This window comes from Emydura macquarii, unplaced genomic scaffold (genome assembly GCF_026122565.2).
Source record: "Emydura macquarii macquarii isolate MOO-44397 ecotype Brisbane River unplaced genomic scaffold, CSIRO-AGI_Emac_v2 contig_1692, whole genome shotgun sequence".
NCBI classification, from domain to species: domain Eukaryota; kingdom Metazoa; phylum Chordata; order Testudines; family Chelidae; genus Emydura; species Emydura macquarii.
The window spans coordinates 1,025,867-1,052,193 of NW_027131829.1; the positions used below are offsets into that span (position 1 = coordinate 1,025,867).

Sequence of the window (26,327 nt, forward strand, 5' to 3'; positions counted from 1 at the left end):
AGATCCTATCCACTCGCTGGGTTTCAAAGCCCAGGCTCCCGCCAGTGGGAATGTCTACACTACTATTTCTAGCCATGCAGCATGAGCCTGAAGCAGTTGACCTGGTTCTGAGACTCACTGCTGTGGGTCTTTTCTCAGGAGGGAATAAAGGGGGAGCAGTGTGGCCTTCCATGAAACTAGTACTTTCAGGTCTCAATTCAGCAAATCATGCCTTAGCAAAGCACTTAAGCATATCCTTATGTCCCATTACTTTAGTTTTAACGTTAAGTGTATGCTTAGGTGCTTTGTGAACAGAAATGGACTTAAACATATACTAAAGTATTCTGCTGCACTGGGGTTTGAGCTTCCTTAATGCTTCACCTCTGGAACTGTGCTCCTGATTAGACTCTATCCAGGATGGTGTGGGACTGAGATAACCTCACAACAAAACAGGAGTTTCCCTGTAATAATTTCCCCCCCCAAATATATTTAAACTTCACAGAAGAGAAAACAGAGCCTGGCCCTGTCTATATTATAAATAGTAGCTAAAAGCATACACAATTCATCAGCATCTCTCAAACATTAATGCTTGCCCTTGCCAAAGACACTGCCAAAGGCAGTAATACTGCATTCTCCTTTTTCTAATTATAAATTTAAGTTTAATGCCAAACCCTCAGAATGCTAAATCCAACTGCTCTCTCAAGCAGAAATCTACTATTTACATATTGCTCTGTTGGAGCTGAGTTCCTAGGACATAAGAGAGGAAAGAGGACTTGGGGGTGAGACATCTTGGTCATGTTTTCAATATATTCCTATAAACAAAGTTTTTGTTGGTGTTTTTTGTTTTTGTTTTTTTTTTTTTTTGGGGGGGGGGGGGGGGGGGGGGGGGCGCCTATCCACAGTTTCCTTCTAATGTAATGCACAACAAATACAGTTGACAATGACTACACAAAGTCAGGTCATTTTGTAAAGAAGAAATATTCAATTCTCCAAAAAGTTACTGTAACAATTTAATGCCCTCATTGGTTTGTGTGCTTTAATAAGACCTTAAGAAACAAATACCTTCATGGATTTCACATAAATGTCATGGAATTATTGAATACACAGTAATTTCTACCCATTTTTTAAGAACATTTTATAGTAGTTGTAAGTTTCTCTTTCCCCGTTGGATAAAGCTTACAAAACCCACTAAATAGGCTCCCTACGTAATGGAAGCATCCTCTGTCCTGTGTTCATGTACAAGGCACACCTGAAATGCAGCACAGACAGCTTCACATTTAAAACAAAAAAAGAGAAAAGTAAGTCTTAACCACAGTAATAAAACTAGCAAAATGCTAAGAGTTACCTATACTGTTTTCTTTTCTTTAATATAAAAAGTATAACTGCAGAGATCCAATGTACAAATACAAAAAATTGTGCATAATAAATGTACCATAATACTGTACATACAATGTAAACCGTTCAACAAGAATTATTTAAATATACCTGTTCTTCTCCTGACCTGGAAGACACAAGAATAAAATTCTATAACTCTAGGACATGTGCATAAACACTTTTTGAGAGCTTGGATGGCTAGCCAAGAGTATCCCTGAAGATAAACAGAGCCAAATGTTTATTTAATGGAAGTAATTATTCAATGAATTGCTGGTTACCATAAACTAAAAGACAAGTACAAGTTCAGCCAACATTAAATCCAGACAGAGGTCTTTCCATCTCCCGATTTGCTACTGGCACTACTTTTGTTTGAACCTGCTTTGGATTTCTTTTCTCTGGAACTGCTGGGATTGTTTTGGTTATTGTAAGCCTGGATTGCAAGGTCCAGGCGTTCCTGAGCCACTTTAATTTCCCTCTGCAAATTTTCTAGGTCGGCTGGAATGTTTTCTTCATTGCTCCCATACTGCTGTTCCTGAGCTATATTAGCTTTGTTTTGCTTGTAGGCGATTTTGGCATTGGACAATTCAGTGTACTGGATTTGATCTGGCTTGACTGCAATGTTATAGCCAGGAGGAGCTGATGGCGTATTCCAAGTAAAAGGATAGTTATAGGTACCAGAGTCTTCCAGCTCTTTTCTTTTATTGTTTAATGTGTCTCGGATTGTACCGAATCCCAAATGGAGCATCTCCCAGACATTCAAAAGTAAACACAGGCAGCTTACACCATACATTATTAACAGGAAAATGGTCTTCTCGGTAGGCCTTGAAATGAAACAATCTATCTTGTGTGGGCATGGTTTCCTGCTACATACAAATGTGGGGCTGACTTCAAACCCATACAAAAAATACTGACCAACAAGAAAGCCAACTTCAAACATAGTCCTAGATAGCAACTGCAGCACATAGATTTTCATGAGCCCATCCTCTCGAATTCGCCTCCTGCCATCATGTTTAGCTTTGGTGGGAGCTGGCTGCTCCTTGTTCTCCCGTTCGCTTTCTAGCTCTATTTCTGGGTACATCATTGGATCTTCCTCGTGGTCATCCTCAGTCTCCTCCAAGCCACGGTGCTGTTTCCAGCGCATTGAAAAGGCTTTGCTCCTGGTTCTTTTGTCAGGTTCACTATGTTCCACCATTCGGGCAATTTTATGAATGGCATAGCCTAAATACATCACGGATGGAGTGGCTACAAGAATGATCTGAAACACCCAAAATCTGACGTGTGAAAGAGGAGCAAAAGCATCGTAGCAAACATTCTCACATCCTGGTTGTTCCGTGTTGCACACAAACTTGCTTTGTTCATCATAATAGATGGATTCCCCTCCCACAGCAGTAAGGACAATCCGAAAGACAATCAACACTGTCAGCCAGATTTTGCCAACAAACGTTGAATGATTGTGAATTTCCTCTAACAGACGGGTCAAGAAACTCCAACTCATGGTGGTCAAACCGTTTTATCTTAAAAAAAGAGAGAGAGAAAGAGAGAGAGACACACACAGACGTTAACAGTTTATAATGTTCAGCCCCAACAATGCCAACATTTAGTCAAGAGAGAAAGGAAATTTAATCATTCATACAAAAATTTTTACATTTACACTCTTTTGCTGTATCACCTGTTATCCAGAACCAATACCAGCCAAAATTTGTTTGAAGAATCTAGGTTTCCTTCATAGGTTTTCAAGAATGTCACTACAAATAAAGGGAAAAAAGTTCTTAAGTCCCAATCCACAAACAACTGTTTCCAAGGCTATTTCAAAGAGCGGAGATAAACATGCTTATGCTTCTGTACCTCAAATTTTAATAAAAATTACTAGTTAGACATTCAAGCTGAGATTCTCAAAGCAGCCTATGGGATGCAAAAGCCCACTTATCATGAAATGTGATGGGAATTGAGTATTCAAATCTCATTGTGTACTGTCACTAAAACACTTCATCAACTTTCTTGTACACTTGCATTTAAAAAAAAGATTTAACAAAATCCATCCATTTTTCCCTTGAATTGTGGAAAATTCAATACAGAGAAAGCTGATTATCCCTAGTAATCATCTCTTTACAGATAAGAAATTGTAGCAGAAATATAACTGCATTTTATCCTCAAGGAGGATTTTATTACAAGGCCTGATTCCAAAGCCGAATAAAGTCAATGGGAATCTTTCTAGTGACGTCAGTTGATTTTGAATCAGGCTCCTAGTGAGGCTAATATAAATTAACGTTTTCTATTCATTGCACAAAAAATACTTAAGAATTACCTACTCTGATAAGAGTCAGCATGAGATTAATAGATAGTGCCAGTTAGGGGGAAAAAAGCAATATATAACAAACAGGAAAAGAAGGAAATCGATAGCCATCAGTATAAATTAGAAGTAATGAGGGGTAGAAAATTGATAAGGGATGCTAAAGACATCAGGAAAAATCCACGGATGGCAGAGCTAAGGACAATAAGGAACTTTAAAAGTATATTAGGAACAAAAGAAATCCTAACAATAGTATAGGCCCATTACTAGATAGAGATAATAAAATTGTCTACAGCGGTGCAGAAAAGACCGACGTATTAATAAATATTTTTGTTCTGTATTTGGAAAGGAGGATAATAGATTCATATCACAAAGATGACAAAATATTTCCAAAAATAAAATGGGTGAGTTAATATCTTTTACTGGACCAACATCTGTTGGTGAAAGAGACAAATTTTTGAGCTAAACAGAGCTCTTCTTCAGGTAACTGAGGATGTTAAACAATATCTAATGCGGATAAACATATTTAAATCAATAGACCCAAATAACTTGCACCCAAGAGTCCTAAAAGTGTTGGCTGAGGAAATCTCTGTCCTGCTGATGTTAATTTTTAATAAATCTTGGAATACTGGGGAATTCCAGGAGACTGAAAGAATGATAACATTGTGCCAATATTGAAACAAGACATGCTGAGAACCCAGGTAACTACAGGTGAGCTAGTCTGACCTAAATCAAGGGCATAATAATGGAAAAAACTGATACAGGATGCAATTAATAAATAATTAAAGGATATGAATATAATTAATGACAATCAACATGGTGTTATGGAAAAAGGTCAGGTTAGACAAACCTAATTTCATTCTTTGATGAGATTACATGTTTGATTGATAACAGATAACTGCGCAGATGTAATGTACTTAAGGCATTTGTAAGGCATTGACTTTATACTATATGGCATTATGGTTAAAATATTAACACTAGGCAATACCAAGAGAGTGCATGTTAAACGGATTAAGAACAGGCTAAGTAACAGATTTCCACAAGTGGTCACCAATGAGGAATCTTCATCAAATCGGGGTGGTTTTTAATTGGCTTCTGCTGGAATCAGCACTCTGCTATTCAACATTTTCAACAATGATCTAGAAAACGAATATAAAATCATTGCCGATTAAAATTTGCAGATAACACAGATTGGCAGAAAGGTAAATAATGATGAGGACAGGGCAGCCATACAGAGTAGCATGGATCGTTTGATCAGCTGAGTCCATTCAAACAAAATGCATTTTAATTAGAGCTGAGTGAATAATTGATTTTTTTGGTTCAAACCTAACCCCTCCTCCAACCTTCCAAAATTGAAGTTTTTCCATTTTTCTGAAACAGACAAACAAAAGATGGAAACATTCTGTTTTGGGTCAAACAGAATGCTTAATTTGACACAAACTATGTTTTGTCTTGTTTCAGGTAGTTTTCAAGTGTTTTTTGCCCTTGTTTAATTAGCTATATTTCAAAATGAAACCCCATTTGAAACATTTAGTTGAAACATTTAGTTTTGAAATGGTCAAAATGAACCATTTCAACTTTTTCAAAAAAAAAAATTCCCTTTTTTTCGTGTGCCAAATCTGATCTGAATCTGCAAATAGTTTTGGTGCCCTGAAAAACGCATTTGTTGGCAAATTTACTATTTTGTCAAAATATTTTCTCCCAGTTCTAGGTTTAATACAGCCAAATGCAAAGCTGTACATCTAGGAACAAGAAATGCAGGCTATACCTACAGAATGCGGGGGAGTTGTATCCTGGAAAGCAGGAACTCTGAAAAGGATTTAGGGATCATAGCGGGCAAGCAACTCCACATGATCTCCCACTGCAATGCTGTGGCTGAGAGACTTAAAGAGCTCAATCTATTTAGACTATCAAAAAGATTGAGAGGTGATTTGATTACAATGAATATGCAGAAAATGGGGAAAAAATACAGAGTACCAAAGGGCTCTTTAAAGGAGAAAAGCCTAACAAGGACCAATGACTAAAAGCTAAAGCCCGACAAATTCAGTTTAGAAATAAGGCACAATTTTGTAACCACTGGAACAAACCACCAAGGGAAGAGGGAGATTCTCCATCCCTTCATGGCTTCACATCACAACTGGAGCCTTGCTGAAAGATATGTTTCAGTCAAACACAAGTTACTGGGCTCCACACAGGGCAACAGTGAAATGTAATGGCTGGTGACACACACGGGGTCAGATTAGATGATCTCATTGTCCCTTCTAGCCTTACCCTGTACAAATCTAGTCACTTAGGAATTGTGACTGCACAGATGGACCATGTAGTATCTTGATAGTTGACCAGTGAGCAACAAAACATACCTTTTTTTTTTTTTTAAATTGATGGCATCTCATCTCAAAGTACATTTAGGGCCAAACTTTGCTCTGAGTAGCCACAGTGTAAATTTGGAATGAATTAAACTAAGCTACACAAGTGTACACATGGAGTACAAGCAGAATTTGGCCTTTAATTTCCAGACTGTATCAATGTTCACTCCAAATTCCCAGGAGCTAAAAACAGAGACGCTAACTTTTAAAACAGACCAGCTTACAGTATAACAGAGCAAACTGGATCCGTAGTTTTAAAAGACATTTGTTATGAACTCTAGCAAATTTGTTAGATAAAAGTCCTTTCAGCTGCTTTTCCTGCCCTTCAGCCCTCCCCCCACAGCCAATTTTTACGGTTTTACAGCAATGTTTTTTTAATATACAAATTTCTCTCATTTTTATCAACATCAGAAAGATCAACATCAGAAAGACTAATTGTACACAGTGCTTTTAAATGCACCAACACTGTGAAAATTTCTCTCTCTAATGATCTGTCAGTTATACTGATTATAGGTGTGACAAATAAAAGGAGGTAAAAAAAATTACAAAGAGAAGTGTGATTTTTAAGTTGACGGTATCCTTTAATAGCCTTATGAAACTGGCTGCAATTACAGAATACATGTTTGTGTCTTTACAACATGTACACTGCAGGACTCAGATACTGTACACTGAATACTTCCCAGATTTGCTGTTCTGGGAACATTTAACTTAATAACTCTCTATTGTTTGAAACAAAGGCTTATGGACAGTGACACCCAACTGAAACAGGCAAAATGTCAGCAATTTCCACTAATTTACGTCATGCCACATAAAGCATTTGAGAGAGACCTTCATTTGTTATATTTGTCATAAGTTCCTAACCCCACTTAGAACAGAGGCTGCTCAGTGTAAGCAGAATACACTACAAACGGCATGATCTTTAGCTCTGTCTGTACACTGGTCCTGACCCACACCTTTATGAATCAAATTTTGCCATCTGATTTCAGATTGCACTCCAAGGACTTTACATAAATGGACTCAGAGTTGGGATGAATTATTGTAACACTCCATGGCTGTTTGCAGTGATTTGTAACATTAGCTCCACTATTCACAGAGTTTGCTGCAGAAGTAGGATCTTGGAGAAACTGCTCATAGGTCAACACTCTACGGGCCAAATCCACTGCCCTGCCAAAGCCTGATAAATGGGCTTGGCACAAAGGGGTCCTGCAGCACCTGGGCAGGAAATAAAATCTACCCAATTCCTAGGCTAGGGAGTAGAAGCAGAGCTGCTCCCCCCACTCATGAACAGAGTTCAGCCAATGGATCTACCTAGTCCTACTTTCCCTCTGTATGGAGGACAGAGCTCCCTGGACCTCACCACATCCAGCCTCCCTCCCTTCTCCTTGTCTAAATCATATGTGACCAAGAGGCCTACACAACTACAGGGGTTGGTGGATCTCTCCCTGTGTACTATGGCTGGATTTTTCAGAGGAGCGTAAGGGAATTCGGCTGCCCATGCCCAATGAATTTTAATGGGATATGACACTTAACTCTTTTGCACTACTTTGAAAAGTTCATCCTTAAATAGTAAGTGTGAGTGCATAGTCACTGAGGAGGAAGGCACTCAAGTAAGGGGATTCCTTCACTAACCACCTCCTATCACATCTTCCTCATTAAATTAGGTTCATTCAGGTTCTTCATATTCACTTCATTTTGCTTTCTAACAATTTAGGAGCTGTGTACTGAGAAGAAAAAATGTGGGAGTTAGCATTTGGAAAGTTCAATGGTAACCAATTGAGCTTTCAAGAAATGCAAAATGAAATTTAAATTGGCTCCAAAGGCCAATTAAAATGAATAATCATGACTATTCATTCAAATCTCATTTCTGTTCAAACATAAGAGATCACAAGATGTACAACTGCTTTAGAGGAAGGGAGGAGGCTTCCTTTTCTTTCATTTAAAAATTAGCAAGATCTTTTTGCTCATGAAGAGAGGAAATAAAAGTCATTGGCTTGAGCTGAACCCAATACAGGCACTGTGCAAGCTTCCCCCACACAGCACGGCCAGCAGGCACCAATCTTGATGGGCAATTTAGTTCCAAGTCTCTCCTGCATTAGACATTGCAACAGAGACCAGGATGAGATGGTGTAATATCTTAACAGAAGCTTAATAGAGGGTTCTTCACTTGTGACATAAAACAGGATTTGATCCCAACTCTCCACTAATCCCTGGTGCCACTTACCCCAGAGTTGTTAATTAAAGTTTATGATTTTACACACTGAACTAGATCCCTGTAAAACTAGCTGCACTGTATAAAAATCAGCTGTCTCTATATGCTTACATAACATTTATGACTGAGGATTCTGCTACATTTTTTTAAAACCCTGTTTTTCAAATAACTGGGCTATTCAGTCTGTCTTGCAAGTCTCATGTGACATGTAAAAAACAAAAAAGGATTCAGAAAAAGCCACACTGTCAATGTCAATTTGGAGAAGATTCCTGGACATCTGACAACTTGTCTTATTCCGCCTTCAAATTCTGGGCATTTTAAGAAGGTTCTGTTGATCCCTATATCATTTCCCCAGAGTTTAAAGTTCCCATCCTGCCTATAAACAAGATTTTAAAATGCGATATAAATGGGCTCTGCAAGGAATAGACTTTTATGACTATATGTTTATAAACATTAATTTCATGGCACACACACCAAGAGATAAAAATATTTCTGACAATAGTGGAAATGTAAAGACAGACATAAAAATGTTGATTGAGAATTCATTAGAGCTTGATTTAAGGATATTTACTTAGTACATTTTGACATGCAATGTTGACAATTTGTGTTTTAACTGTTATAAAGCCTTAACTTTTTAAATCTCAACTCCTCTCTACTGTCATTCAATAATTGTATGACTCCCCCCACTGTCTGACCCTCCATAATTTGCTGCAACTGTGAACATTTAAAATCAAATGCTTTAAAATAATCAATATTTTCTGTCAAAACTTAAAAAAAAAAAAAAAAAAAAAAAAAAAAAAAAAAACTAATTCTGCCAAGACAAGATACCACCAGGAAATACTTGTGCTGTCAAAAAAATGAATAGGTCAAGTACGTGTCTTTCCTTCCTTTTTCAACAATCCACACTATGTAAATCAGATGAGAACACAAACCTACATTTACAGCTAAGGACTGAAGCTCCAATAGCCTCCTGTGCCTTCCAGGTAACACTAACATGGATGCAAAAGTGACCTTTAATTTAGGAATGCTCCCTTCTCGTGAAAGCATTACATATTTCATTATGTCCAAAATGGTGGTTTCCAGGGCAATGTGTGAGGAAGAATTACAAGTCCCATTAACAAAAAGAAATGGAATATCTAAGACTCCTGCCCAACCTAACAGCTGTGGGCTCCCCACGAGAGGAAAAAACCCCTGCTTTCGAGGGTGCCTGTTACAGTGCTATGCATACGTAAAGAGAACCCGAGTCTCCCCAAAACAGGTCCACATTATAAGAACATTTCAACAGCACAGGAACAAGCTCTCCAGAAGCCTGTTCACATCCAGTTGTCAGGCTAGGAGCAATCCAATTGTCCAGCAGCTTGGGACAGGAAAACCTGCAGTCAAGACAAAGTATTGCTGCCTGCCAGGTAACTACTGAGCAGTAACTAAAACTTCTGGGTGTATCGACTGCCTATCTGGCCTATCTGACCCAAGGCAGAAAATCGAAGCTCCTCAGTTTCCCTGTAACTGTTATCTAACAGCAGTTTGTTTATTCATTTGTATTTTGATTGTGGAATCATGAGCTCATAGCCCAGTCTCTGGGCTTCCTCAGATCAATGAGACATTAGTCTCAAAAATTTACAGCGGTCCCAACAACTGGCTGCATTAAATAGTCAATCCCCTATTTTCCAATCAGCACCGTGGCACCACACAGAGCAGACTGAAAGGCAATGTCCCACTCAAACTCTTAGCAACAAGTCCTTCACGTTCAGCCCATCTGAGGAAGAAGCCCGCAAGCAGCTCAGCTAACCGACACAGCATGTAAGTTCCAGGGTGAAGGAACCTACACGTACAGCCCCTTGCCTCCACTCTCCGAAACAGTTGGTATAGGGCTGTTATCAGCACTGGAGAAGAGCTCAAACATCGGAGGTTACACAGGGAACAAAAGGTGATATCATTTAAGTAGTCAGGCTTTATACAAGCCACCACCAATTGCAATTGCATTCACAAGCGAACAGCAAGCCAGTGAAGCACAACGGTAATGAACTCAAAAAAGTCTGCACCACTCAGAAAGCAGCTTGCAGAATTGTGCCTTAGCGAACCTTCTAGGCGGTCTTTGAGGGCAGATGCAAGGATAGAAGATTGCCATGGTCCAGTCTAGAGGTGGCAGAAGCACAGAGAACAGTGGTGAGATCTGCACAAGAGAGAAAAGGTCAAATTCTCCCAGCCAAGCAAAAATAGGAAAAAGCTCTGCTACTTGGCAATCAAGGAGTGGACAAGAGTTCAAAAGGATGCCTAGACACTAAATCTCTCTGACAGCTGATGGGCACATGCTCTCATCAGAGAGAACTGACAGCACCTGCCAAATCCACCAGAGGCTTCACCCTCCCCAGCAGCATCACCTCCATCCCCCCGGAGTAAGCTTGTGTCAGCTCACCTGCATCCATGTCCCGCCTCAGTCATGCACCAGGAAAAGGAGACTGCACTGGCTGAATCTGATGAAAGACAGAGCTGAATGACCACAGCATACTGACTGCACTGCAGCCCAAAACATCTCATTATCTCCCCAAGGGGACACTCCTGCATGTTAAGTAGGGCGACTGTGATGACACAGTCCTGCAGAAATCCACCCCCCAAGGCAGCTGAGCCAAATATCACCCGCAGGGACATTTCACTAGAAGGAAAGATGCCACGGAAGAGCAACACTTGTCCACTGCTGCCAGTCTGCAGGCAAGTCAACAGCATCTCATGGTCAACTCTATAGAAGTCTGTTAGCAAAGAATCACATCAGTGTGAAACCTGACCCATCTCTCACCAGATTATGATGGCCAAAGAAACCAGTAGTCTCTGTATCACACACAGGTCTGAAGCCAAACTGACAGGAATGGTGTGTTGAGAAAAATCAAGAGACCAGAGCTGCTTCACCATACTGTTCTCAACCACCTTCCCAACAAAGGGAACATCTGACAGAGGGCCATAACTGACAAAACTGACAAATTCAAACAATGGTTCCCTGAGCACAGACGCCTTGTGCTCGACTGAGGGAAGCAGATATCCCCTCTATGCACGGAAGCACTGAATCTCCATGAGTTGTAGACCCCAAATTCTCCCAGCCACGAAGCACAAGGGTTCTATCAGGTTGTACCATGCCACACGCATTGCTTTGACACGTGAGTGCCAGCCTAGCCTGCTCCTGCTCCCAGAAAGATAGCTAATCAGGTGCTAAAAAGCTGCAATTCACCTGCCAATGTTAATGGAGAACTTTGAATGTATCTGAGCAGACAACCTGCATTTAACAGACTGCCAGCATTTGAAATCTCTTCTGGTCTACACTTTGCAGGACAGGAAAACTTTCTAAGCCTTTACCACAGCACAGGACTGCAAGACTCCTTCTACAGCAAGCACTGAACTCTGAGCCGTATGTCTACCACCGATGAGCTGAGCAGAATGGCCTTCTTTACAACTGCTTCATCTGCTGCAGATTGTCTGTATACCAGATTGATTTTCGAGCAGCATGTGTAGGTAGGGGACATCTGTGCTCAAGGGTAAAAGATGACTACACTGTCCTACCAAGCCATCAGCAAAATTTTCTAAACCACACTGTATCCAACACATATACCAGGTGGGTGCCATACAGCATCACATGTGCTTAGCCATGGGTATTCTTTCCAAAATGCAGTATAGGTGCAAATAATTTAGTGTAACAAGAGGAGATTAGCAAAACAGCAGGATGGGCAGGCAAATCATCCATTCCTTCTGCAAAAATATTGGCCTGCTGCATCAGTTTCCTTGTAAATGCTACTAAACACCAGAATTAATTGAAGCTTCAGCTCCACTAAATCAGTTGCACCACATGCTTTGTTTTGAGAAAAGTGACTATATTAAGTTGGAGCTGGTTGCTGGAGTACTATATAATCAATGTTGGGACACACATTTCAGTTTAACAGAAGCTTAAAAACCTTTACTTTCTAAAAATGGCAAAAAAACACATGTGGAATGCAAATGTTGAGTAATATTTGAATTTTTATGGAGGTTTGATGAAAAATTGGTGGCAACTCGGAGAACAAACATTTCAGAATTACCACTTTCTAAAAATTTTACTGAATATCTGATCTTTTTGGACCCCTTGTACAACAAATCTGAAATCCTAGGTTTTACTCCATATATTGCTCTTCATGTGCTATTTACTACAATATCAATTTTGCATTGGCTGTATTTTCCGTCTAATGATTTTTCACTTTTTAAAGTAACTGAAAAGAAATACACCACAGGATAATCAGCTGTATTTATAAGGGGAAGAAGGAAAGAGACCTTCATGCACCATATCCTGTAGCCTGAAGAAAACAACACTGAGCTGGGAACGTAGACTGTGTGAGTACAAACCTTGCCTCTATTAACTGCTTTTTATATTTCCATGTATTTCACCACCCTTATTATTAAGTAAGGCCATGAAACCTACCAGCAAACCTCCAAAACCTTAATGCATATTAACTTCCCAACTATCGCATTGATTTGCTGATACAAGAGCATATGAAGTCACTGCTAAAGATTGTGCAGTCGAGTGCAAGCTGGATGAAGCTGGGGTACATATTACTTTTAGTAGAGGGGAAGTGAATGCTTTATGGAGTATATTACCAATAGCACAGTAGGCAATGTAAAAATGCCACAGAAGGCAAGACACTGCTTTAATTTCTTACTTCCATGCAGGGTGGATTGATTTAAATCACCAAGAGAAAATCATTGATTTAAATCAAGTTTTCCACTGATACTTCTTCACATATTTCTTAAACAATGGTGCAAATCTGATCACTAAAACATGTTAATTTACAACTTAATACAGCATTTTACAACATCTTGGAGGGTATACTTTGTGTAATTTTTTAGATAATTGGATTTTTATTAATTTAGGAAATAGTACATAAATACTCATTACCTGTGTCAAGCTGCAGATGCAGCAGCAGTACATTAGGAATGGTAAGAACTAAATCACGCACACACACAAACACAGTAGCACTTATATTTTATTAAACTAAATCTTAACTGTTACATAAATGTTTCACATTTGCAACTGCAGCAGTCTCCTGAGTTGCCGGCTGACGGCTGTCTTTAAACTCTTTTTTTTTTATTTTAAAATGTTATTAACTCTAACAGACAAGTCATCACAACACTAAACATACGCTGACTTAAAACTTCTACAACTAGCACTCATCTTCCCCACTCCCACTGTCATTTTTATTCAGAGACTGAAACAGAAATACGAGTTTTCCTGCTTTTTCAACTCCCAGTCGATTTCTTAGCTTTGAGTGAATAATATCAAACGATGAAAATATTCTCTCTGTGCCTGCAGAGGAAGCTACTGCTATGAAAAGTTGGCTTAGCAGCTGAAGGAACTCTGTTTGAAGGTGCCTGGCTAATGATTTCCACCAATTCAGGGGAGTGACATCATCAGTAAACATGTACTGTTTAAATGGTTCCACTCCAGCCCTCAAATTTATTATGAATGGCATAACTAAGGAGTGATTTTGAGATGGCTATGCCATGGCAGCATCATCTTCTTCAGAAGTTAGGCATCTACTTTTTTATCGGTGGTCGAGAATGTTCGCAAGAAAATGAGGTGGAGTTAGTGCTTGATCCATTCGCTTCTTTATTGCCTGCAGTTTAACTTTCTGGTGAGTATTTCTTTTCTCAGTGTCTCTTGAAGAGCCTTCCAAATTTCGACAGCATCAGCAATGCAGCAACAATTTCTCTGAAGTCTGTTTAAGGCTATGGATATAGGCTTCAGTATACTGAGCATCTCCTCTACATTCCTCTTTAATCCATACTTTGGATGAGATACTTCCATCTATTTTATCATGGTTTTCTTCACAAAGTTTTATGAGAACAGGCCAGTTCTTAATAAATTGTTCAAAACAACCAGCCACAGAATTCCATCGACCATCTTGAGGGAGAATTAGTTTGGACCCTCCTGCTCTCTTCAGTGAAGCTGAAGCAAAATGGTTGTTACAGAACTATTTTGTGACTTCAACATTTTCTTTTATTCCTGGAGAGGACATACTTAAGTCTTTGGCTAAAAGATTCATTAAATGAGCACTGCAGCCATATGTTATTAAGGAGCATCCTTCCGTTTCTTCTTCTAAGTATCTTCTCATCATTGCCGTGTTTGCAGCATTGTCTGTGACAAAACTGCGCACGTGACAGTTGAATTTTTGTTCAGTTTATTACAGCTTTCACTGCCACTTCTTTTAAATATTCTGTTGTGTGGGCATTTCCCGATGTATCTATTGTTTCTGAAAGATATGCAACCCCATCTTCTGTTGTCACACAGGCACGTATTACTGGATCATTGTGTACACTGCTCCACCGCCAAGGTTTAAACTGGCAAACTTCCTCTCAATATTTCTTGCACATTGTTCAAGTTCCTTCTCATACACCGTATCTAACAACCTTCCACCAATGTCTGCTCTACCAGGTGGAGTGAAGCCTGGTTGTAAGGACTTAGCCATGTCAATGAAATGTTTATTGTTAACAATGCGAAAAGGAGAATTTGTGGCATAAATGAACCAAGCAATCTTTTCATCTATGGTGTCTTGTTGGTATTTGCTGGTCCTTACTACAAACCCATCCATGGTGGTGGTTTTACTGGATGATTGAAATCTTTTGCTTGCTTCTAAAAAAAACCCGAGAGTCCTGTAGCACCTTAAAGACTAACACATTTCTGCGGGCATAAGCTTTCGTGGACTGCAACCCACTTCGTCAGATGCATGGAATGGAAACCACAGATAGGAGGTAAATATATACATCCAAGGGTGAGAAATATAACAATGGGGAGGGCAAGTGCTAACAAAGTCTGTTCAGTTAGGGTAGATGAGGCCTATTCACAACCGTTGATTAGAAGGTGAGAATGTGTGAACAGTGACCATTACTTCTTGTAATGAGATAACCATTCCAAGTTCCTATTCAGACCCAATCTGATTGTGTCAAGTTTGCATATGAGTTCCAACTCCGCAGTTTCTTGCTGAAGTCTGTTTTTGAAGTTTTTTTGTTGAAGTATGGCAACTTTCAAGTCGGCTAGAGTGTCCTGGGAGATTGAAGTGCTCTCCTACTGGCTTATGGATGTTACCATTTTTTATGTCTGACTTGTGTCCATTTATTCTTTTGCGTAGTGACAGTCCGGTTTGTCCAATGTACATGGCAGAGGGGCATTGCTGGCACATGATGGTGTATATTACATTAGTAGATATGCAGGTGAATGAGCTCCTGATGATGTGGCTAGGATCTGTGATGGTGTCACTAGAGTCAATGTGGGGGCAGAGTTGGCAACGGGGTTTGTTGTTCCTGAGTTAGTGTTCTTGTTGTATGGTGTACGGTTGCTGGTGAGTATTTGCTTCAGGTTGAGGGGCTGTCTGTAAGCAAGGATAGGCCTGCCTCCCGCGGCTTGAGTGAGTGAGGGATCATCTTCTAGGATAGGCTGTAGATCCTTAATGATGTGTTGGAGAGATTTTAGCTGGGGACTGTAGGTGATGGCCAGTGGTGTTCTGTTGTTTTCTTTGTTGGGTCTGTCCTGTAGTAGGTGACTTCTGGGTACCCGTCTGGCTCTGTCAATTTGTTTCTTCACCTCCCCAGTTTTAAGAATGTTTTATGAAGATCTTGTAGGTGTTTGTCTCTGTTTGAGGGATCGGAGCAAATCCGGTTGTATCTTAGGGCTTGGCTGTAGACAATGGATCATGTAATGTGTCCAGGGTGGAAGCTGAAGGTATGTATTTCGGTCAGTTGGTTTTCAGTATAGGGAGGTATTAATGTGACCATCCCTTATTTGTATTGTAGTGTCCAGGAAGTGGATTTCTTGTGTGAACTGGTCCAGGCTGAGGTTGATGGTGGGGTGGAAATTATTGAAATCCCGGTGGAATTCCTTGTGAGACTCTTTCCCATGGGTCCAGATGATGAAAATGTCATCAATGTAGCATAGGTAAAGAAGAGGTGCTTGGGGATGAGTTTTGAGGAAGCTATGTTCTAGGTCAGCCATAAAAATGTTGGCATTCTATGGGGCCATGCGGGTGCTCATAGCTGTGCCACCGACCTGAAGGCATAGATTGTCTCCAAATCTGAAGTAGCTGTGGGTCAGGACAAAGTCACAAAGTTCAGTTACCAGGTGTGCCATATCATCATCAGGGGAAATGTTCCTGATGGCTTGTAGTCCATCTTTGTGTGGAATGTTGGTGTAGAGAGCGTCTTCATCCATAGTGGCTAGGATGGTGTTTTCTGGGAGATCGCCGATGGATTGTAGTTTTCTCAGGAAGTCAGTGGTATCATGAAGATAGCTAGGAGTGCTGGTGGCATAGGGCCTGAGAGAGAGTCCACATATATTCTATGCCCATATACCCTGGTCAGTGTTAACTTTATACTCATCCTCTCAAACTAATACAATCGTTTAATGGGGGGTGAGAGGGATGACATCATCACCCTGACCTTCTAAAAGTGCCTCTTCTAATTAAATGGCCTGATTCTACTACCCTTATTCACATGAGCAGAGCTGACTATTTGCATAAATAAGGGTTTCGGGAGTCACCATTAACCCTTAAAATACACAAGAAATTCAATGCATCATTCAGGTCCTTTGGATACCATACTATTACATAAATACATACCATGAGTAAGAGAGGGAATGAGAATACAGGGTGGTGTGATATAAAGCATTTTATAAATGGTGATTAGATACATAGATGCTTGTAGAGGATCCCCTGTAGGGGGTGGCGCCGGTGGCCCTCCCTCGGGGTCAATCTCCGAGGGAGGCCACACCTCCCGGCGGCTACGCCCTTCAGGGAGTCCTACTTAAAGGGGCCGCCTCCAGCCCTCAGTAGGGGGTAATTGTCTTTTGCCCTCACAGGATGGGCAAACACTCTATGGCCCGGCCCCCAGCAGGATGAGGCAATAGTCTCCGGGCTAGCCCTCCAGCAAGACAGGCCAGAAAGGGGAGGAAGCAGTCTCTAGCCCCAGAGGGGTGAGGAACCAGCCTTGGGCCTAGCCCTCTGGCAGGGCAGGCAGTCACATACCGTCTTGAGCCCTTGGCAGGGCAAGGAGCAGTCTATGGCCTGGTCCTTCTGGAGGGCAGGCAGACAGCCAGTCTTGAGCCCTTGGCAGGGCGAATAGCAGTCTATAGCCTGAGCGGGCGAGGAAATGGTCCAAGGCCCTGGCCCTTAGGCAGGGCAGGGCAGAGGGGCAGCAGTCTCTAGTCCATAGCAGGGCGGGTAGCAGTCTATACCCGGCCCTTCGGTAGGGCGTGGCAGGCAGTAAGGGACAGCTCTGACCCTCAACGGGCGTTCACCCAGGTTGGAGTAGGAAGGGGGGAGGGGGACGCAGGCCCACCCATCTCCACTGCGTCCCAGCTTAGGGACCTGTCAGTGCTGGGGTGTCCCGTCACTGGGTCAGCGGGGCTCTGGCCGAAACACGCTGACTCACAGCCAGTGTAAGCTCAGCCGAACCGTAGTCGGCTTCCCTGGGCTTCTTCCTTCCACCCTCTCCCTAGAGTACCTGGGGCCAGTCGTCTCCCTCTCGGTCACTGGGGAAGACGGCGAGCAGGAGTCCCACGAGTCCCTCACCATCAACCAGCGGCAGGTCTGGAAACTGTTCGGGGTCCTCTGCGGAGGGCACTTCCTCTAGGTCCCAGGGTCCGCATGCTCCTTCTGGCTCACCAGGGGTTGGTAGTTCGGGCAGCTCCTCCAGGTCCTCAGGGCCCCAGGCAGTAGGCAGCTCCGGCAGGTCCTCCGCCAGGTCGTAGGATCCAGGGGTCTCCTTCAGCTTGTCCGGCTCAGACAGCTCCTCCAGTTCCTCAGGGCCCCACGCAGTCGGTAGATCCGGAAGCTTCTTCTCTGGGTCGTAGCGGTCAGATGCGGCCGTATGCTTGAGCACCAAGGGAGAGGCGTCCTTCTCCCTCGGCCGCTGGGCTCTGACTGAGTAGGTAGGCCTGGGTTCTATAGGCCTAGCCATGCCTACCTGCTTCCAGTCAGCTGTCGCCTTCCTGAGCTCCAACCCTCAGGGGGAGTTTGGCTCTCCCTCGGTGTCAATCTCCGAGGGAGGCCACACCTCCCGGCTACAATGCTTTATCAATGAATTAGCAATGGCCACATTATTCACCCATGATCAAGTCATGGGTGAATTATTCAGATCTCCCCAAATGAGTGTCAATAAAGCCTTTATGCCACATGGCACTATCATTTATTCTGTAGATGCCACATATTTTAGAAATATTTTAGTTAAGTTTCTCTTTTCTTAAAAAAAAAAAAAGATTATTTTTCACATCCCTTCACCTGTAAAGTCACGATCCTTTAGTAACACCAGTCCAACCGCACAGACAGCGCAAAAAGACATGTAATAAATATAAGAATCCTCTAAAAAAGTAACCTAAAATTGATCTTCCTAACATAATATCACAACATTAAAGTCCAATGTCTCAGGAGTTTCTTCAATGAGAAATGGTAGCTGTTTGAAGCTGCAGAGAAGTTTTAAAAATAGTCCTAGAGGACAAGGATTAGTAGTCACAGTATAGGTGAGGCTTGGGGCAAAGGTGAATGATAACATGCAATTTATCATCTGTCCACCAGCACCAAATATGTATTGTTTGCATAAGAGAGTTTGGTATGTAAACTTCATAACAAGCAATCAGCAAGCCTTACATTTCCATTTGAATACTCTAACAGTTTTTTAAACAGGAGCCCAGACAAGTACCGTAAGCTGTTATAATTCTGTTGTCTGACAAATGTGTACCTAAAAAAGGTGGAATTAATTTCTGTGATAGTTGAGGACCGATCCCATGTCCTTATTTGGGCAAAACATCTGTTAAGAAAGGAGTGCAGGATTTACCCTCATTTCTTATGTGGAAATTTAGATTCCAATTCAGCAAGTCACTTAAGCACATGCCTAATTTTAAACGTGTGAGCAATCCCACTGATATCAATTGGACACCTCACATGCTTAAAGTTAGACATGTTTAAAGACCTTGCTGAGGTGGGGCCTTGGAGGTGAATTAAAAGACACTGAAAATAGGGATTTTAAAATGGAGGTGTTCACAAGTTAATCCTGGTGGTGTAAATGGAACTGCTAATATTAAACTTGCACTGGAATACATTGTATGTGTTTTGAAGCATCTGTTCAAGTTTAAGCATATAAAATCTTTTTCGGTCCAGTGACTCCATAGGGAAATGCCTCAAACATCAGCTCAGCTGACTCAAATTTTCCATAGCATTTCCCTTAATATAGTTATGACCATAAATATACCATTCATTATTTCAAATATATCTTTCTATTTATAGCTTTAAAAAAGCTTCTAATTCATCTTATCACATAAATCCCGAGATGTTCATTTAAACATCATCACTCTTAAAAAAAATCTACTAGCTCATAGTCCAACATATTTCATAGCTAACCTTAAACTAAGCAACATATATTTTCAGCAGATAAAATGCAGTTGGTTTTTTTACTACTGCACAATGGTAAGCATTGTATCTTACTGCTGAAAAGCGCTGAAATTACGCACATTATCCTCCCAAAAAAATTTCTCCTGAAAATATCACTTCATTAGAATATCACTGTCCTCTGTTACTTAGATAAACTTGGCAGCATGCTCATTTAAAATAGTTCACAAAGGCTTTGCAGTCCTTTGCCTTTATTTTGCATTTTGTGATTAAATTTAAAGTATTTGCAATTTCATGATTTATTTAATTTTTTTCTGAATGTCAAATGACCTTTGAAAGTCAAAAGAACAAACTCCCCCCTACATGATCTCTAGCCCCACCCAGCACACACACACCACAACTTGGTGAAACCCATGCAAGTATCCAATCATTATCAGACATACACTGTCTTTATATAAGAAAGAATTCCTCCTGATAAGTTTTGAAAAGTTGGACTGGTTTGAAACACAGCAAAAACCATCTTAAGAGACCACTCACAAGACTGACAAAAACTGGCGGCTTAACAGAGTGGGTCTAATATCAAAATTGTAGTCAATAGGCTTGAAAACTTTGATCGGAGTTGGCTGATGTGACTTGGCCATTATCTTTGAAAACTCATGGCTATTGAGGGAGGGCCCGGGTGATTGGAAAAAGGCAAATATAGTGCCCATCTTCAAAAAAGGGAAGGAAGAGGAACCAGGGTATTACAGACTGGTCAGCCTCACCTCAGTCCCTGGAAAAATCATGGAGCAGGTCCTCAAGGAATACATTTTGAGGCACATGGAAGAGAGGAAGGTGATCAGGAACAGTCAACATGGATTCACCAAGGGCAAGTCATGCCTGACCAACCTGATTGCCTTCTATGATGAGATGACTAACTCTATGGATGTGGGGAAAGTGGTGGACATGATATATCTTGACTTTTGCAAAGCTTTTGATATGGTCTCCCACAATAATCTTATCAGCAAGTTAAAGTAGTATGGTTTGGATGAATGGACTATAAGGTGGATAGAAAGTTAGCTTGATGTCTAGTTGGCAGCTGGTAACAAGCGGAGTGCCCCAGGGGTTGGTGTTGGGGCCAGTTTTGTTCAACATCTTCATTAATGATCTGGAGGATGGGGTGGGTTGCACCTTCAGCAAGTTTGCAGATGACACTAAGCTGGGGGAGTGGTAGATACCCTGGAAGGTAGGGATAGGATACAGAGTGACCTAGACAAATTGGAGGATTAAGCCAAAAGAAATCTGATGAGGTTCAACAAGGACAAATGCAGAGTCCTGCACTTAGGGCGGAAGAATCCCATGCACAGCTACAGACTGAGGACCGTCGGGCTATGCAGCAGTTCTGCAGAAAAGGACTTGGGGGTTACAGTGGATAAGAAGCTGGATATGAGTCAGCAGTGTGCCCTGATTCCCAAGAAGGCTAATAGCATATTGGGCTGCATTAGTAGGAGCATTGCCAGCAGATCGAGGGAAGTGATTATTCCCCTCTATTCAGCACTGGTGAGGCCGCATTTGGAGTAGTGTATCCAGTTTTGGGCCCTCCACTACAGAAAGGATGTGAACAAGTTGGAGAGAGTCCAGTGGAGGGCAACAAAAATGATTAGGGGGCTGGAGCACAAGACTTATGAGGAGAGACTGAGGGAACTAGGCTTGTTTAGTCTGCAAAAGAGAAGAATGAGGGGGGATTTGATAGCAGCCTTTAACTACCTGAAACGGGGTTCCAGGGAGGATGGCGCTAGGCTGTTCTCAGTGGTGGTAGATGACAGAACAAGGAGAAATGGTCTCAAGTTGCAGGGGGGGAGGTCTAGATTGGACATTAGGAAAAACTTTTTCCCTAGGAGAGTAGTGAAGCACTGGAATGGGTTACCTAGGAAGGTGATGGACACTCCATCCTTAGAGGTTTTCAGGACCTGGCTTGACAAAGCCCTGGCTGGGATGATTTAGTTGGGGTTGGTCCTGCTTTGAGCAGGGGGTTGGACTAGATGACGTCCTAAGGTCCCTTCCAACCCTAACCTTCTATGATTCTATGATCTCTTAAAACAGATTTCACTATAATCAAACCAAAAACAACTTCTCAAACCTGTAAAAAGAAATTCAGTGTTGGGCCAACACCCTCCATGTGACATTTCAATTCAGAGCAAAATGTTACAGTTAAATTACAGATACTCAAATAGAAAAGAGAGATATTGAAAACTGAAAAAATTCCTTTCACAGGAGTTGTAGATATATCTGTAAAAGACACATTCCCAATCTTGATGTAATTCAGCCAAAAGACTCTAAAATTGTGATCAATCAATCAATGTACAGCTGACTTGGTTCATGAACAGCACCTGAACCTTTGCTCTGTGTCCCAGAATTTCCTTACCTTGCTCCCTGCCCATGCTACAATTACAGGTGTACTAGAGCACCTGTGTGCTCTGATGACTCTTGTTCGGCCCATTTCCCACCCTTAGTCTTGCCCTGGAACTGGCCTTTCATTTTCAATATAAGTTATTTGAATAATGAACATCTGGATTTCAAGATACGTAATATAAATTGATGCATGCAGCCGGTTCACTAGCTTTCAGTTGACAAGGAAAGAAGGAAATATGGATTTCTGGTGGAAAAATGATCTCCTCCTTTCCACAATATATTGTCCAGAGAAATTTGGAAAGACAGTGCTTTGAATTCTTCTACTCAACTGTCTTTCAAATTAATGTTTCTCCACTTTGCCCAAATTCTCAATTACCAGATAAACTGCAAATGAGAATCTAGGACTCCGGTCTTTGAGAAATAACATACTCACCAAAATTATGATGAGTTGTCTCTCAAAGACCCTAAACTATACATACTGTATTTTAATTCCATCCATATTCTCGTGTCTCCAATTAGAATTACGCTCTGGCCATGGAATCAGCATCAGCACTATTTTAGGAAATAGTGTTTAAACAATTTCCCTGGCCAAACCTTCTCAATATAAAGGTGAATTAAATATCTCACCAAAAAATGCCATTACAAACAAACACACAAAAATAAAAATAAACCTTATTCTTTCTTACATGGGCATAGCAAGCTTCAAATTTAAATCCAAGGGTGAAATCCTGGCCGCACTGAAATCAACAGCAAAACTCCTCCTAACTTACATGGAGTCAGAGTTTCACTTCCAGTGGTGCAATGGAAATGGCACAGCACAGTTTTGTGCATGAAGAATCCATGGTGTGTGACGGCTTGTCTACACTCGCGCTTATACCAGCAAAACTTTTGTCGCTCAGGGATGTGAAAGAGTATTAAAAGGTCCGTTTACTTATTGCTGTTCAGATGGAAATTATAGACTCCTTGGTATGTCTTGAAACCAAGAGAAAGTAACCCTTCAATTTGGGGCCAATATTCCCTATCAAGCAAAAAAGCAAGTGCTAATGTTGAAGGCCGCGTAAACATTACACAGTCCTTGTACTACCAGTATATAACATATTCCCACCAATGCCAAAGGCATATATATATATGTAAGTACATTTTGTTCTATTTAGAAAAGGAAGAGATTGCATTACAACTAATTGTAAACGTAGATGCATTACAACTAATTCAGAGATGTTCAAGGCTTAAAGTCTATATGCCCATAATCTGATATTTATTTATTTGGCGTAAGTACGCACTGCTAGTTGGATTGTCTGTTTCTCCAGACGGCAGACAAGTTGCAGCAGAGTACTTACGGGGGACGTGTCATGAACGTCGATCCACTGTCCCCTCATAATCTGATACAAATACTTAATGCTGTAAAAGAAGTTTCATCTCCAATGATGACCAAATATCCTATTTAGTTTCAAAGAGAATAACTAAAATCCTGTTTCATCTATAAAACTATAGCTTTGCACAACAAAAACAGCCCACATCTATGGAACAGTTACATCAGTATTTAACACTGCTTCAGAAATCAGCAAAGAAAAATCCATCATTAAAAATATTGCAAGTTCTGAAGCAACAGAACTTGGAAAGATTTACAGTCTTGGTTCTCAGTAAGGAACGGCTCTGAAAACAAAAGACATTTCACAACTAAATTTTCTAGATTAAAAGTTTCTCCTGCACTTTTTGGCTCAGGAACATATACACGTTTAGTCTTAATGTGTGTCAGCTGCTTAGATTTTCCATGCAATCCTTTCTTTCTGCTCTCTAAGCAAGCATTTTTCCCATTTAAAATCTAAGGGAAAGATTTTCAAATGGCAGTTGGGCATTTAGTTCCTCTTGATTTTCAACCAGTTAGGTGCCTGCGCCTTTGAAAATCTTCCCCTAAATCTATTACACTTAACTCCCTTGTAACTTACAATTTTTTGTACCTTTTCATTGTTTCTAGTAGCTTTTAATTTGTAATAGTCCAGAGAATTAATTTGGTAAAATAACCTCTAACTTGACAATTCAAAATTATTTTTCAAACTAGAAAAACTATTGCAGTATTGTAGTGGGCCCACACTCATCAGCTAAGGTTAGCTCAAAAACTTAGTTTCAAATAGTAATTCTGAAGAACAAATTCAAAGCAGCAAATTCAGGTTGTCTTTTGAACTCTGCGACAGAAGAGAATGATCTATAAAAATCATTTTGATAGGGTTGATTTCACTAGACACGTATTTTTAATGCTTCCCTTTTAGCTCGGTGATCACAACAGGCTGTTGTTGAAATTGCAGCATACTTAAATGCAGAATTTCACAAAGTAAGAAAAGTGGATTGGATTTTTTAATAGAAAGAGAGGGGTAAGACAGAAACAGCACAGAATTATCGCTAAAATTTACTCACATGGTTCACTGGTTCCTAGGGGAAAAATATTAGACTCAATGCGAGGAGACGTCAAGTATTGTACCAAAGGACAAAGACAAGGTACTCAAGCTCCATTGTTGAATGTGTAAAAACAATAATCTGTGAGCCCGTATTTCAGCTAAGGTGAATATTAAAGTACTCTTCAAAAAAAATATTGAGAAAAGAAGCTGAAACACAAGAAAGTCATTTTCCAACACTGTTATTGTTTGAGAACCTCCTAGCACAGTCCCCTTCCTCCTCCCCCTATATCGTGCAGACAAATTGCAACGCGACTCAGAACAACTCCAGGGGGTGTGATGGGTTTTCCTCTCACACTGGAGCCCGAAAACCTTTACGACGATAATCAGCAATGATGAGAAAAGCAAACTCCAGTCTCTTTCTAGCTCGATCCTCTCCCAGCCAATTATTTCAACAAAGTAGTTTAGGCAATAGCATTTCATTAGTCTTTTCCCTCCCCTCTAATTAGAGCAGATATCTCAGACTCCGTGTGTGCAAGCATAGCTACTGGGAAGCAAAATGCAACCGTGACAGAGACACCGAAACAAAGCTGTGGAAAAAGAAATGCTGAACTATCACCACCACACCACAGCCAACCCGCCAACACCACCACATCCCAACAAATTCAACCCTCACCTAACAGCACAATCTCTTTGCATCTGCAGGTTGCTTGATAGGTTTCTTTTAAGCAGAACCCCCCAACAATTAAAATAAGAATTTAAATTATAGACATACTTTTATTATCCTATAAGCAACCAAACCAAGAAAGAACCCAGAAGAAACTTGCACTAATTGAGTCTGACAGCAAAAGGGGGACAGGATCCTAGCAGTAAGGATTGAATGCCAGTCCCAGAAAATCCTGGGAAGCATCCAGAAGGCAAAATTGTTTTCCTAATCAGATGGCTTGCTTCCCCATCAACACAAGAGCTTCCCCTCTATACTTCTGCCACACTCACTCTGGACACACCAACTCCAGCTTGACTCTCTATTGTTCTCAGAAAGTCCTTCCACATTTACTACTTAGGTTCTTCCCGCCTCTTTGGCATTAGCTAGCTGAGGACTCTGCCCACAGTTGATTTACAACCCCTCTTTTCTTACAGGGTTCAAAATGCTCCAGGAGGGCTCTGAGCATTGCTGGGTTTGGGTTATTTTCCAAACTATACATTTATAAAAGACAAGAGGTCGGTCTCCCTCCCTCCCGCCCTGACAAGGGACAGTCCACTCCCTGCGCCCTCAGCCCTACGGTCAGCAGGGCAGTGATTTACACGCCAGCCCAGGCTCTCCCCAGCCTGGCACCCCGAGGTCTCTGTCCATCCGCAGCTGCACCTCCCCGCCGGACCCCGGGCAAGCAGGGACCTGCTGGGAGGTGTAATGCTCACAACGGGGGGGCAGCTTGTAAACCGTCCTGAATCCCTGACCAACCATGGTGCCCTCTCCCCTCCGCCAGCCCCAGTGCCCCCCACCAACCCCCAGTGCCCCCCACCTCCCCACTACCCCCACCAACCCCCAGTGCCCCCGACCAACCCCCAGTGCCCCCCACCTCCCCACTACCCCCGCCAGCCCCAGTGCCCCCACCAGGCCCTGTCTGCCCCAGTGCCTCCTGCCCCCCATCAGCCCCAGTGCCCCCCGGCTCCCTCCCCACTGCCCCCACCAGGCCCTGTGCCCCCCACCGACCCCCGCCAGCCCCAGGGCCCCCCAGCGCTCACTCACTCGGCCGGCGCCCCCCGCGGCTCCAGGGCACTGTCCGGGCGGGGTCTCCAGCGGGTCCGGGTCCGGTGGGGGACCCGGGAGCCGCCCCCTGCCCCACATCGCTCCGCACGGCCGGCCAGACCCGGGTCTCCGGAGCGGGCGGGCTCGGACTCGGAGCCTCCTGGGGCCGCCCCCCGCCGGGGGAGGGCAGC

At 41.9% G+C, this 26,327-nt stretch overlaps 1 protein-coding gene across 1 annotated transcript; it reads right to left on the bottom strand.

Annotated features, from left to right (window-relative positions):
* Window positions 1-972: 972 nt before the first annotated feature.
* On the bottom strand, window positions 973-26,327 carry GJC1 (gap junction protein gamma 1). Its single transcript, XM_067556235.1, has 3 exons — window positions 26,137-26,327; window positions 3,023-3,098; window positions 973-2,867 (listed from the first exon to the last, which is right to left on the bottom strand). Exon 3 carries the CDS (start codon window positions 2,846-2,848, stop codon window positions 1,667-1,669), a length of 1,182 nt encoding a protein of 393 aa, XP_067412336.1. The 5' UTR covers window positions 2,849-2,867; window positions 3,023-3,098; window positions 26,137-26,327; the 3' UTR covers window positions 973-1,666.

What these genes read in the sequence shown, in the direction of transcription:
- GJC1 (XM_067556235.1), bottom strand. Translation starts at nt 2,848, where the DNA reads ATGAGTTGGAGTTTCTTGACCCGTCTGTTAGAGGAAATTCACAATCAT.